The 14,767-nt window shown below is 36.0% G+C and overlaps 1 protein-coding gene across 3 annotated transcripts in view; it reads right to left on the bottom strand.

Annotated features, from left to right (window-relative positions):
• The window catches only part of RC3H1 (ring finger and CCCH-type domains 1), a 72,591-nt gene that overhangs the window by 36,692 nt on the left and 21,132 nt on the right, over positions 1–14,767 (bottom strand). For all 3 annotated transcript variants that reach the window (XM_051998922.1, XM_051998923.1, XM_051998924.1), the window contains exons 2-5: positions 9,306–9,676; positions 6,555–6,675; positions 2,736–2,975; positions 51–226 (exon numbers count right to left, since the gene is read on the bottom strand). In XM_051998922.1, the coding sequence (XP_051854882.1) occupies positions 51–226; positions 2,736–2,975; positions 6,555–6,675; positions 9,306–9,536 (768 nt within the window). In that variant the 5' untranslated portion in view covers positions 9,537–9,676. The remainder of the gene's footprint in view (positions 1–50; positions 227–2,735; positions 2,976–6,554; positions 6,676–9,305; positions 9,677–14,767) is intronic.

The raw sequence follows: 14,767 nt of genomic DNA, 5'->3' as shown, positions 1-14,767 counted from the left end.
GGAGAATCTATTTCTTAAAACCTGGCACCCAATTTATGCCAGTTTTGTACCTTGAAACAGGAGGCTCTGTACAATAGCTGAACAACATGTCCAATGCTGGTTTTTGAGGCTTGAGGAAATCGTGGCTCCAATCTTTGCACCACAAATAGAACCAAGACTTTTCGAGACAAAGCAGATCCATCTTCTAAGGCCAACAGCACCAGTTTCAGGGCTTCCTCCTGCATTGCTGGAATAGTCAGGTAAAAAATCAAATTTTATTCTGAGTTGTCATAGGAAAATTCTTGTAGGTTCTCAGGTTTGACATTCCCTCCTAGTCTGGACAAAGTGCTTCATCTTAACATCTTACGATCAGAAAAGGACACTAGACATTAACAAAACTCCTTACCAGAATAATTCAGTTCCTCTGTCTATGCATAACATGCCTGACTCTTTGTGGCCTGTGGCCCATTTGTCCTCTACTCTCTCTCCAAATCCGTCCCAAATTCATATTCACTGCTTCCCTAACACTTACACTCTGCTGTACTTTTTACTTTCAATCTTTCCTAGCATTAGTCTTTTCTAATTGAGTCTTGTCATTATATGGTCAAAGTAGCTTCAATTGCTCCTTCCTTTTTTTTTTAAAGTAACTTTTTATTGACAGAACCCATGCCAAGGTAATTTTTTACAGCATTATCCCTTGCACACTCACTTCTGTTCTGATTTTTCCCCTCCTTCCCCCAGATGGCAAGCAGTCTTTTACATGTTAAATAGGTTACAGTATATCCTAGATACAATATATGTGTGCAGAACCGAACAGTTCTCTTGTTGCACGGGGAGAATTGGATTTAGAAGGTAGAAATAACCCGCAAAGAAAAATAAAAATGCAAGCAGTTTATATTCATTTCCCAGTGTTCTTTCTTTGGGTGTAGCTGCTTCTGTCCATCCTTGATCAATTGAAACTGAATTAGCTCTCTTTATCAAAGAGATACATCCTCAAACAGTATCGTTGTTGAAGTATATAATGATCTTCTGGTTCTGCTCATTTCACTTAGCATCAGTTCATGTAAGTCTCTCCAAGCCTCTTCTGCTGGACATTCCTTACAGAACAATAATATTCCATAACGTTCATATACCACAATTTACTCAACCATTCTCCAATTGATGGGTATCCTTTCATTTTCCAGCTTCTAGCCATTACAAACAGGGCTGCCACAAATATTTTGGCATATACAGGTCCCTTTCCCTTCTTTAGTATCTCTTTGGGGTATAAGCCCAGTAGAAACACTGCTGGATTAAAGGGTATGCACATTTTGATAACTTTTTGAGCATAGTTCCAAATTGCTCTCCAGAATGGCTGGATGTGTTCACAATTCCACCAACAATGTGTCAGTGCCCCTGTTTTCCCACATCCCCTCCAACATTCCACATTATCTTTCCCTGTCATTCTAGCCAATCTGACAGGTGTGTAGTGGTATCTCAGAGTTGTCTTAATTTGCATTTCTCTGATTAATAATGATTTGGAGCATATTTTCATATGTCTATAAATAGTTTTAATTTCTTCATCTGAGAATTGTCTGTTCATATCCTTTGACCATTTATCAATTGGAGAATGGCTTGATTTCTTATAAATTAGAGTCAATTCTCTATATATTTTGGAAATGAGGCCTTTATCAGAACCTTTGACTGTAAAAATGTTTTCCCAGTTTTCAATTGCTCCTTCCAATAAATACAGTTAATTTCTTTAAGATTTTATGTCCTTGCTTAACTCTCCTCCAGGACAACAACTCAAAAGCTGTACACTACTACAAAAACTGCCACTTTGACTCTATGGGTCATTGTGGGCAAGGAGAGGTCTCTGCTTTTTAGCATATTCTCCAGAAAGGCCACAGCTTTCCTTCTAACAAATTTTAATTTCATAGTTACAGTGATCTTTGAGCCCACAACTATCCAAACTGACACCACTTCCATTTCTTTTCCTAACTGCTAGGAGTGAGCAGAGAAGATGCCATGACCTTAGGGTTTGTTTGTTTTTTTCCATGTTAGGCTTCAAGTCAGCCTTTTCATCCCCTTCTTTCATTTCCAAGAGGCTTTTTAATTTTTCATTTTCTGCCATCAGACTGATATCATCTGTACATCTGCGATTGCTGATATTTCTCCTGGCATCCTTAACTACAGCTTTTAAATGACCCTCTACATATATAGAATTAGCTTTTAAAAGTTTGAACAATTAAATAGAACTACTAACTTAACTAGAAAAAAGCTGTTGTTGCTGCCATTCTGAGTTACAACATCTCTCAAAAAAACTAAAGCGGAAGAGACAATGGAGACAATACTAAGACAAATATATAATTTGAAAAGAGAACAGAGAAGAACAGTGAGAAGTGGCAGGTGATGTCACTGAGAAGAACAATTCTACAGCAATATGGAGTCCACTTACAGAGACAAACAGCTTGAGATACCTTAATACCATCAGGTTATTACCTAGTACAATCAATGTTAATGAGTAAATGAAGAGATTAAATCATGGCATAAAATCCATCCAAATTGAGTAAAAATTTGGGGAAAAGTTTTAGTATTAATAGCATTACACTTCAGATTTTTGCACAATTCAAAAGAGTGGAATAACTACTTAACCAAATTAATAAAACAAGAACCTCTGGAAATTCAAACATCTTCAGCAATCCTAGACAAGACTGTAAGAACTTAGTAAAGATAGATGATACACATACAATATCATTAATAAAAATATCTTTTACCTGGTCCAAGGAACTGGCAGCCCCTGGCCCTGACTGCTGCCCAAAGATTCGAAGAAAGTTGTTGAGGATTCTGGTGCTGGAGGATTAGTTCTGTGACAGTCCGTTCCCCTAAAGATCGAGCTGCCCTCATGGCACGAATTCGACCTTCTTCCTCCACCAGTTGGCAGTGGACTAACGTCACCAATTTCCTCTGCATTGGGCGGCTCAGAACACTCTGAGTGGTGCTGTTCAGGCCTACTCCTTTAAAAGACAATATAAAAATTAATCTAATCACAAAATTTATTTATGATAGCACAGGCGGCAATTAGTCAAAAGCCACTGAACTATCTACCTGAAGATTCACTGATAAACCATTAAGCATGCACCACAAAGAATCAAAAAGGCAAAGAAATGATACATACAAAAAATATTTACAGCAGTTTTTTTTTTTTTTTTTCAGCAGAGGAAAAGAATCAGGACCATAGGACTGATAATGAACCACCAAAAGAAAGATGATGGACTCAAAATGTGAAATAAATAAATTTCTGGAACTTCTTTTACCTAAATTGTTCTGAATTTTATTTTAAAAGGCTCTTTGTGAGTTTTATTTTTCCTGGTTTTCCCAAATAGGAGTAGAGAGGGAGAAAGAAGAAATGATAAAAGAGAAAGAGGGTCCCTGGAACATCTTTTTAAAAATGCATAAGAGAACAGAAGGCCACAATATTTCACAGATAAGTAGACAGGATTTGAAATTGAATTACATTAATTGGAATATATTATGCATAGAGAATGTATATAATATTATTTACATGCTACTCAATTTCATGTATATACATGAAAATGCCCATTTTATTGGTGGATAAATTCAAAATAAAAAGTATAATAATAATTTTTTTTAAAGCCCACCTGTTTCTTAAGGATGTCAGAGAAAGGGTGACTTAATTATGTAAAAATATTCTTGACACTTTTTTTTAAGAACAAAATTTATTTTTCTTTTGCCCTAATCATCTTGAGAAACAGACCTAATTGTATAATTTGAGTATAATTCCAGGTTGCTTCCCGAAATGATTGAATCAGTTTAAAATTTTTACCAAATGTATTAATATCTCAATTTTTCCACATTCTCTCCAACATTTGTTATTTTTACGTATTCTTGACACTCTTGCAAAAGGTCTTTATTACTATACAGTGTTAAAAAATCAACTAAAAACACAATAAATGCCCACTGGCTAGGGGATGGCTAAACAAATTATAGTACGTGAATAATACAATATTGTAGATACAGTACTATGGAAATTATTCCTGAGCCTTAAAGAAAACAGGAAGAAATTAAAGAACCATTCAAAGATGTACATGAACTGACAGGGTGTGATGCAGGGGCAAAAATTCATTACTACAATGGAAAAAAAAAAACAAAAAACAAAATGTGAATTTCAACCCCCATGCAATTATTATTAACAAGATTGGTTCTGAGGAAGAGACAGGATAATGTTCCTCTCTATCCTTGCAGAGATAGAAGATTATGAGATATTGCTTGTACTATGAATTCTTAAGAATTTTCTCATTTATTTATCTTTTCTTGAGGCTCAATTTAATCATTCTCCAATCATTTTACAAAGACAAAAAACTAAGATAACCCCAAATCCATAGATCAGGGCATGGCTGTGATCTTGTACTGATCATTTCAGGGCTCTAGACAACCAATAAATTACAAAAATAAATATATGAATTAGCCAAAAGAATACAGGGACCATTTTTGCTTTTCTCTTTGTACACTAAATACCTTTCAAATTCTTTAGCACATAGTTAGTACTTAAAAATACTTGATAATTGAGAGAGGAAAAAGGTGAAGAGGAGATTGAGCAGGAACTCATCAAAAATTATAAAAATGTATAGAAAACAGCAACAAGATCAGATACAAAAGATGGCTCTAAGAATGATTATAAACTATAATGACAATGACAATAATTCTAATGAGTTGCTAAAGCTGAAAATGATGAGGCTGACAAGGAATGCTAAAGACAAGAGTAGAGGTTCTTTTCAAGTCATAGGAAAAAAGTAGGAACAATTTGGATACGTGTGTGAGTGTATATTATATGAATTTCAGGGACTACTCTATGCCAATTGCAGAGGCAAATATTTGGTGATCAATGTATTCCATGGGGGCAGGCATATTCTTAAAGGCAGAATCTTTCTTCTACTGTTTTGCTTTCTTCATAAAGGAGAACCAATGTGTCAACAAGAAAATTGAGAACAAAAAGGGCTGGGAAAGTGAAACACAAAATGAATACCTCGTTGCCCTTGACAAATTTATATCTCTAGGACTAAAAGAAACTTAAAAAACCAGGAAAATTTAACTAGTGAACCAGTTAGGGTTTTTTTGCCCTATGACAATGACAATGAAATCTAACCAACAACAACAACGACAACAAAATTAGTGAGGTTGTGAAAAACTTTTAAACTACATCATTAAAGGGATGATTACTATAAAAAATATATTGATAAAAGTAAATCTGGAAAATCCACCTAGAAAACATGTCAAACCAGACCAAATCACACTTCTTTTCTTTATTGGACAGGGAATGTCTGCAGAGTGGGACAGTGACTGTGAAATCAGATGACCAAAGTGTCCCTCCTGCCTCTTGGGAGAGCCATTTAATCTCCCTGGTTCACAGCTCTCTTGTCTAGGTTTCTATATCCTTTTACAGCAGGAGATCTGCAGTAACAACACTTGACAAAATCTAACACCTTATTCTTAGAAACAAGATGGGAAAGACGGCCTGAATGCAAAAGTAGTCTTTTAATTGCTTGTTATCAATTTGGACCAGGTTCTTTGGTTAATAGCATAGAGCTCAAACTTAAAATCTAGAGATGACACAAAGGTAATAGCTAGCTGACACATTAGATGACTGAATTGCAATCAAAACAAACAAAGATCTCTACAGACTAGATCAATGAGCCTAATTCAATAACATGAAATTGAAAGGAATAAGTTTAGGATTTTATAGTTTAAAGCTACACAGCAGCTAATCTAAAATAAATGTATAAATAGATAAATAAATAAATGAGAGCACCTTCCTCCCTTGGATTTTAGTTAGCGTACTATACAAAGTGAAACAAAACAAAACAAAAACCCAGGTATTATATGAAGGATAACAAGGAGGATTCAAAAGGGATTCAAAGTGATCAGGGTAAGGGCGTTAAATCTTATTCTACTTTTGTCTATGTTCAGTTCTGGGTGATACATCACAAGAAGGAATTAGCAGTTGGAAAGTGACAAAAGGAAAAAACCCAGCAAATGATATGAGAATCAGATAACAAATTGGAATGCTCAGCTTTTAGAATAGGAAAAAAAAAAAAAAAAACTTGAGGGTGACATAAAAGCTATCTTCAAGGGAAAGAAACATTTATTAACAACTTATTATGTACCAGCTACTGAGTTAGGGCGCTTTAACTCACAATACAAATATTTGGCCTCACAATACAAAATAAAGAAAAATGGACAGAAGCTTCAAAGAGATAGTCTTCAGTGTGATAGCAAGAAAGACTTCTAAATAATGAGACTTATCCATAAGTGTAATAGACTGACTCATACAAAGAGGGTTGGCTCAACACATTGGTCAGAATCCCAAAAAAAGGTCTCTATAATCTTGCATGTTAAAGTCATTGTTTTCTAAAAATTGTGTTGCATGATGGGTTTGGGCTTATAAAAATAAACAGGTCAATAGCAGATTGTCATCTTTTAAGACTTCTACTAAAATCATTTGGATAATGAAAAATAGGCACCATTCTTTCTAATATTGCTCTCAAGAGGAATTGGACTAAGTGTAGAAGACTTACCTCTCGCACTGCTGAGTGGTTTCAAATACAATGCCAATTCCTCCACACATTTCTTCGCTTCCTCATAATGTTTTGTATCTTCTACCCCACTACACAAAGTAATGGGCTGCTGCTCAGGGACCTGTACACCAAATAGGACAGATTACCTAATTACCTAGTCCTATACTACCATCTATCAGGCTTATTATCTCAGATGCATATCAATGATCTTCTTAAAAGTGGGTATACACTACCAGTAGCTCTGAAATGAATTTACCACATCAACAGGCCCATTGTAATATTCACCAACCCCATGCCTTGCTGAATAAAAACACCATTGTCTGGATACCACCTATATATACATTAAAATCTATATAATTTAAGAGAAAGAACTGTCTCATTTTTCTAGTCCTATTCCCTCACACTTTGTAGTGTTCAATGTGTACTAAGAAGTTAAAAAAGGATCTAAAAGCTAGAAAAGGGGATGAAGAAGGTCTAAAAGTTTTTAAGTTTAAGACATTGTCTATAGAAATTGCGAAATTCCATTCACATATCTAAAAATCACTTCAATGCACATTGTATCCACATAGAAATAACGTGAATGGCAAATCTTTTACACAATAGATTTTTTAATATAGCACTATTTTTTCAGGATATTTTCCTATTCCAGAGCAGCTAGGTGGTAAAGTGGTTAGAGCATCAGCCTTGAAGTCAGGAGTAAAAATCTGGACTCAGATACTTAACACTTCCTAGTTGTGCAACCCTAGGTAAATCACTTAACCCCAATTGCTTCAGCAAAAATAAATAAATGAATGCATGAAGGATGTTTTGCTCTTTCTTATTAAACCATCATTCAAATAAATGACTTTCCACCATTAATGACTTAAATTATAAAAGTTATTTTAAAAAAATCCATCATTCCCTACTGACTCCTATTGTTTGGAGAAGATGGATGTTGAACAAGAGAGCTCTTCTTAGATTTTCAGTTTAAGGAAGGGGCTCCGGAAATAAACCTCATCATTTCTCACCTGGACTTCATCACTGTTGAAGAAATCAATTTTCCTGCCCAATTAAATTTAGTCTGAAACACATGCTTCTGCAGCACTCCTTACCCCTAAGACTTCTTCCTCTGATTGGAGAAGGTAAAGGATTAACATCATAGAGCTCCTTCCAAATCCTCAATTTAAGGGAGGGTATCTGAACCTTTCTCACATATCTTCAGGACTTCATCATGTTCCCCACATTGGGGTGCCCTATCTATTTCACTATCTCCTTTCCAGCTTCTTTTTACATACATTCTTGTACCAAATTGTTAACTCCTTGAGGGCAGGGACTGCTTTTTTGTTTTTAAGTCACCTTCTTGAATTCATCTTATATATATCATCATTATATATATCTTCCTCTCCAGGACTAACTTCTCCTTGAAACTCCAGATTAATAGAGCCTGAAGAAAGAGCAGGCCTATTCCCCTTCATCTGCCCTAAGGCAACTAGAGAGTGTAGAGGAGAGGACACTGGGTCTAGAGTCAGCTCCAAGTTCAAATTTCAACCAAGACACTTACTAACTGGGTAACCTTGAGCAAGTCACTTTCACCTGTTTGCCTCAGTTTCCTCCACTACAAAATGATAGTAATATTCAGCTTTAACTTGAAGGGTTGGTGTGAAAATCAAATGAGGCAGATAATATTTTTAAAGTCTTCATCACAATGTGTGGAACACAGCAGGCACTTAATTTTTTTAAAATGTACATTTATTTTTAGTTTAGTAACTATTGCTTAACTGTTTAATAATGGAACTGGAAATTGAAATGGATGCCCATCAGTTGGAGAATGGCTGAATAAGTTATGGTGTATGAATGTTATGAAATATTATTGTTCTGTAAGAAATGATCAGCAGGATGATTTCAGAAAAGCCTAGAAAGATTTATATTAACTGATGCTAAGTGAAATGAGCAGAACCAAGGGACATTGTACAGAGTAACAAGATGATTACTGCTTATAATATAGTTTTAGTTCTGGCACAGCTAGGCTACCTTCATTAGCTTTTTTTTTTTTTTTCATTAATTTCCTGAAATTTTTGACCTTTTGTTCTTCCAGATGAATTTTCTTTGTTACTACTTTTTCTAGATCTGTAAAATAATTTCTTAGGAGTTTTGATTGATATAGTACTAAATAAGTAGATTAATTTAGGTAGTATGTCATTTTTATTATATCTGCTCAGCTTACCCATGAGTGCTTGGTATTTTTCCAACTGATTAGCTATGATCTTAAATTTCAATTAATAATAAATTGACAGCCAATGAGCATTTTTAAAGCACCTGAAGATCTGGCGTGCCTTTTACTTCATATTATTTGAAGCTCATACTAAGGTAAATTCTGGTAACTCTATTTTTCAGATCAGGGCACTGAGGCTGAGAGGAAAAAAGAAACAACAGCTCCTCAGTGTCTGAGGCCAGATATAAATACAAGCATTCGTGACTAGAAGGGAGACCCAATGGCCTCTGAGGTGTGCTGTTCCCAGTAAGCAAGATTCTTAGAGGTCCTTTTCCCCACAACATCCCAGTTGCTGCTGCTGATACTTTATTCTACTACAGAGAGATTAAAAATACTAGGATTCTTTAACCAATAGTATTAATCCTTCAACTGAATCCATATGCACATTATATAATACTTTAATTGTGCCTATTCACATATGTTTTTTTCCCCATTAGTTTTTCCTTAAAATATATAGAAGAAAGGAATGCACAACATGGGAAGTACATGGCTCATCCTACCTGAGCACCCACTAACTGCAGCAAGGCTGAGTTCACAGGCAGGAGCTCTATGTCGGTGTTGATAGTGGTCTGGTCAAAGGGGCACGCCTTGCGGTGAAGCTTGTTCAGGCACATCTTGCAGACAGTGTGGCCACAGCCGAGGCTGATGGGCTTTCGGATCGTTTCGTCGAATGTCTGAGTGCAAATTGGGCAGGAGAGGAAATCCGTCCATTGCGGAGCTTGTACAGGCATTGCTTAAGTAATTACAATTCACAACACAAAAATCTAAAGCACAGATTCCACTGGAATCAAATTCTTTCAAAAAAAAAAAAGTTTGTTTGTTTTTTAAATATCTTCTGTAAATACAGTCAGCACATAGTGTGAAATATAACCTGGAAAAGAAAGAAAAAAAGATTATTTTAAGAGAATTTTTCAGCTTTGTATTTTAAAATTCCAACAACAAATCCCATTCTCCCTTAAAATCTGGATCTATATATTTTATACCATGTTTACATGTCAGAGATGGTATATTTATAACTTCATAAAATCAGAATATTAAAGAAACGTGTTAACAGATCATTCTTTTTTAACCACCTCATTTAAGGAAACAGACTCAAGAACACATAGTAAAATGGCCAGTAAATAGCAAAGTTTGGACCAGAATAAAATCTCCGAATCTATGATGTTACCCAAATAGTTACTTTTTTTATTTTATGAAATGAATCATAAACCCAGAGATCAAAAGTTTAAAAAAAAAAGCGAACTTTTTATTTTTATTTTTTCAGAGCTCTACATTTTTCCTGCTATATACACTATTAACTGACATTCATCTAAGTCATGAAGAACACTTGCAGATAAAAACTACTTGGAGTTTTTGAATGACAAAGTGATGATCCATAAAGGGCATAAAATAGCCCAACCCAGGGAAGAAATTGGGGTGAGGAACCAACAGAACAGGGAAGTATGATACCATGGTGATGATATACAAAGAAGGTACAGAGTTAGAAGGTATTAACAATTTAAAACTACCATGAAGTTATTGATCACCAAAACTATGTTAGTAATTAAAAAAAAAAAACTATTAAAGGACTGGGTTTAGAAGTTCTTAATTTGACAAAAACTGCTGTAAAAAGTACAAAACAAGTTAAGAAATTAGATCGCTTCCTCTGTTCCCTCTCTCACACATACATCAGGAAATAGATATGTGACTTAAAAAAATAAAAGGTTATATGCTTCACAAATTTGAGAAAGCAATAAGATATTGCCTTGGCATATATAGCACTTAAGAAATGGAGATGATCATAGAACATTAAATGGATTTTAAATTTTACAAAGGAAAAACATTTTTATAAAGAGGATGAACAATTACAAAGCAGAGAGAAGCAGTCTACAGAAAGCTTGGCAAGATATCCCAACTAGACATTTAGATGAAAATTTAAATATGGTTACAAACAAGGAAAAAGAAAAGAAAAGGACTTTTAACAACTATTGCAACAAGCTCTTTTCACCATTAAGGAGAATAAAAACACCACATTTGGACCCTACCTGACATGAATCTGAGGTGCTTTCAAAAGAATTACAAGATGATGAAGACCAAAAACTAAAACCAAAACCCCCAGTTAGATTAGATCAAACACACAAAGAAGAGATTTCTGTTGGAGGTGACTTAATAGTGAGAGGCATCAATTTATGAGGCAAATTGATCAAATGTTATCAAGAATGGAAATATGAGCTTTTTTAACAGAAAAAAGGGGGAAGGATAAACAAGAAAACATCAAGAATTATCAACCCATAAACCTAATTCTCCTATCTATTCAAATCATTGTGAAACATTTGTTCAGCATTTACTATATAGCTAAGCACTGTGACAAAGTATATGCAGAAAAAGTTTAGATCTGATGGTGGAAGATGATGTGTAAAAAAAAAAAAAATTGTGTAAAAGCTGAAGGCGGGGAGGGGAAGAGAGATGATCTGTTCCAGAGGAACGGCACAGAATACAGACAGACATCAGTGTATCTGTAAAATAATGGAAGATATGTTGGCCTTCCTTAAAATATAGTTCTGAGAGGAACCAGCGAAGTAGAGAGAGAAGCTGCAAGGGAACTTTCAAAGTGAGAAGTTGAGTATTGAATGAACTTCTTATGACCAATTTCTTTGGGGTTCAGCTTTTTTTTTTCCCCCAGTTGAGTCCATGACCCCATTTGGGCTTTCCTTAGCAGAAAGACTGCAGTGGTTTGCCATTTCCTCTCCAGCACATTTTACAGATGAGGTAACTGAGGCAGACAGGGTTACTGTGCACTGTGGAGCCCCAAGCTGCCCTGGACAGGTCCCTAGGGCATGGTAGATTAGGGAAGACTAATTAATGGCCTGGGAAGGAAGAACTTCATACAGGTCATTTTGGGATGAAGCAATCAGATCTGGTGACCTGCCCCAGGTCATACAAAGAGTAAGAGCTAAGTGTCTGGGGCCAGATTAGTACCCAGGGCCTCCTGACTATGGGCCAGCACTCTGTCCATAACATGTCTCACTGCCTTTACATGAAATGAGCGCATTCTTGAGGAGGGTGGGCTCCTGTCAAGATATATGGCATCTTCACCATCTCACTGGGGTGGCCCCTATCCCTTCCATGGGCACATGGCTCAGGAGCAGGCAATGCTCACTCCTGGGATAGACAGCTGGGGGGGGGGGGGAGGGGGAGGAGAGAGAGGAGGAAGGGGAAGAGAGGAGGAAAGAGGGGGAAGGCGTGCAGTCAGAAGGACAGATTCAGATCCCATTCCAACTCCAACTCCTGGCTGGGAGATCCCAGAAGAGTCAATTAATGTTTGCCTCCATTTTCTCAATTACAAATTGAGTATAGAAAGAGCAGCCACTTTTTAGGGTTGATGTGAAGATTAAGAAAGGTACCTGTAAAGTGCTTAGTATGCTATCCGGCTACCTGTACATATGTAAACACACACACAGAGTAAGAGAGAAGTTTTCGGACACAGTAGCACTGACATAGTGATTTGAGGATTAAAATTTTTAGACAAAAAGTTCAGGGAAGAGCATTCCAAACCTGGCGAAAAAGATAAGCCAAGATATAGAGGTATTCAAGACATACTTGGGAATGAAGTAGCAGTTAGGGCAGTTTAGCTAAAGGGGAGAGTAGCATGGAGGCAAAAAGTATTTGAAAAGGGTAGGAAAATGAGAAAGATTGTACAGGACCTTGCATATCAGGAACTTCTAATAAGGAGTAACCAGACACATACAGAAGTAGAATAGGGGAAGGAGGACTCAACAACCTAAGTCCTCTTGGGAGGCTATTTTTAACAATTAAATGATGAAGGCCTGTTCCAATGATCCGTGAGGAAGAGAACAATTTACGCCCAGAGAGAGTTCGACTGTGGGAAGCGAGGGTGGATTACAACATAGTATTTTCACTCTTTTTGCTGTTGTTTGCTTGCATTTTGTTTTCTCATTTTTTTCCTTTTTGATCTGATTTTTCTTGTGCAGCAGATAATTGTATAAACATGTAAACATATATTGGATTTAACATTTTTTTTACATGTTTAAACATATATTGGATTACCTGCCATCTAAGGAAGAGGTGCAGGAAGAGGAAGAAAAATTTGGAACAAGGTTTTCCAAAGGTCAATGTTGAAAAACTATGCATGCCCTGTTTGTAGTGGCTAGAAACTGGAAAATGAATGGATGCCCATCAATTGGAGAATGGCTGGGTAAATTGTGGTATATGAATGTTATGGAATATTATTGTTCTGTAAGAAATGACCAGCAGGATGAATACAGAGAGGCTTGGAGAGACCTTCATGAACTGATGCTAAGTGAAATGAGCAGAACCAGGAGATCATTATACACTTCGACAACGATATTGTATGAGGACATATTTTGATGGAAGTGGATTTCTTTGACAAAGAGACCTGAGTTTCAATTGATAAATGACGGACAAAAGCAGCTACACCCAAAGAAAGAACACTGGGAAACGAATGTGAACTATCTGCATTTTTGTTTTTCTTCCCGGATTATTTATACCTTCTGAATCCAATTCTCCCTACGCAACAAGAGAACTGTTCGGTTCTGCAAACATATATTGTATCTAGGATATACTGCAACATATCCAACATATAAAGGACTGCTTGCCATCTAGGGGAGGGGGTGGAGGGAGGGAGGGGAAAAAAATCGGAACAGAAATGAGTGTCAATATAATGTAATTATTAAATAAAAAAACTTAATAAAAAAAAAAAAAGAAAGAAAAAAAGAAAAACTATGCATGCATATGTTTTGAAAACAAAAAGCTTTAATAAAAAAAAAGCTTATTTTTCAAAATACATGCAAAGATAGTTCTCAAGATTCACCCTTATAAAACTTAGTGTTTCACATTTTTCTCCCAACTCCTCTCTTAGACAATAAGCAACCTAATATAGGTTAAACATGTGCTATTCTTCTAAACATATTTCTACATTTATCATGCTGCACATGAAAAATCAGATCAGAAAGGAGGAAAATGAGATAAAAAACACAAGCAAGGAAATAGCAACAAGAACAAAAAAAGGTGAAAATACTATGCTGTGCTTCACATTCAATCACATATTCTCATAACAGCAGCCATTTCTTCTAGCTTCAGGCCTTCATCTGATGCAGCATTATGCTCTTTTAGGGAAAAGTAACCTAGCCTGTAGACTAGAGTTGGCAAAAACCTCTGCAACCCTGCCACTTTGATGGGCCCTGCTCCCTTTCTGGGCTAGACTATTCTTAGCAGCCAATCCATAGAACCCATTTTCTCTATTTCTTCTTATTCTTCCCAGCAGTAGATGGCAATAGAGAGCAGTCCAGCCTCTCTGCCTAACAAGTGACAGAGCAGAGATCTAAGTTCCCCTTTGCCACAGTTCTGAAAAGTGGTTTTTTTTTCTCGTTTTTCTCCTGTCTTCTTCCAAACTTTTCTTGATTCAACAATAGGGGTCTCAAAACAGGGACCTTAGATTATGGTTCACAATCAAATTTTTCATCCTTCTAGAAGTATTCAGATAAATTTCACTAGACCCATAATGACAGAATCAGAATGAATAGAGATAGTTTGCTTCAGTAATTTATATTTAAATATTTGCAAGCCTGTTAGGTTAATAACTGAGGGATTAACTATTTTAACAGTTTTGCAAATATTTAAATTCAAATTACTATCTATCTCCATTCACTCTGACATTCTACAGCTTATCATGTACTAATAACTGACTGTGGTTTCAGAGCAGAACTTTAGGCTTAAACCTTTTATGAGCATATGCACTGACTGAAACTATGGCTATTTCCATGGAGAGCTATAGTAGAAAATTTAAAAACTACTTTTGTTGTTCATTTGTTTCTGACTCTACATGATGCCATTTGGAATGTTCCTGGCAAAAATACTAGGTTGGTTTGCCATTTTATTCTCCAGCTCATTTTACAGAAGAGGAAACTGAGATAAATAGTGTTAAACAATCTGCCCAAAGACC

This window comes from Antechinus flavipes, chromosome 4, assembly GCF_016432865.1.
Source record: "Antechinus flavipes isolate AdamAnt ecotype Samford, QLD, Australia chromosome 4, AdamAnt_v2, whole genome shotgun sequence".
Classification (NCBI taxonomy): domain Eukaryota; kingdom Metazoa; phylum Chordata; class Mammalia; order Dasyuromorphia; family Dasyuridae; genus Antechinus; species Antechinus flavipes.
Note: the sequence above shows the minus strand (reverse complement) of the source record. Positions and strands in the feature narration are given on the sequence as shown.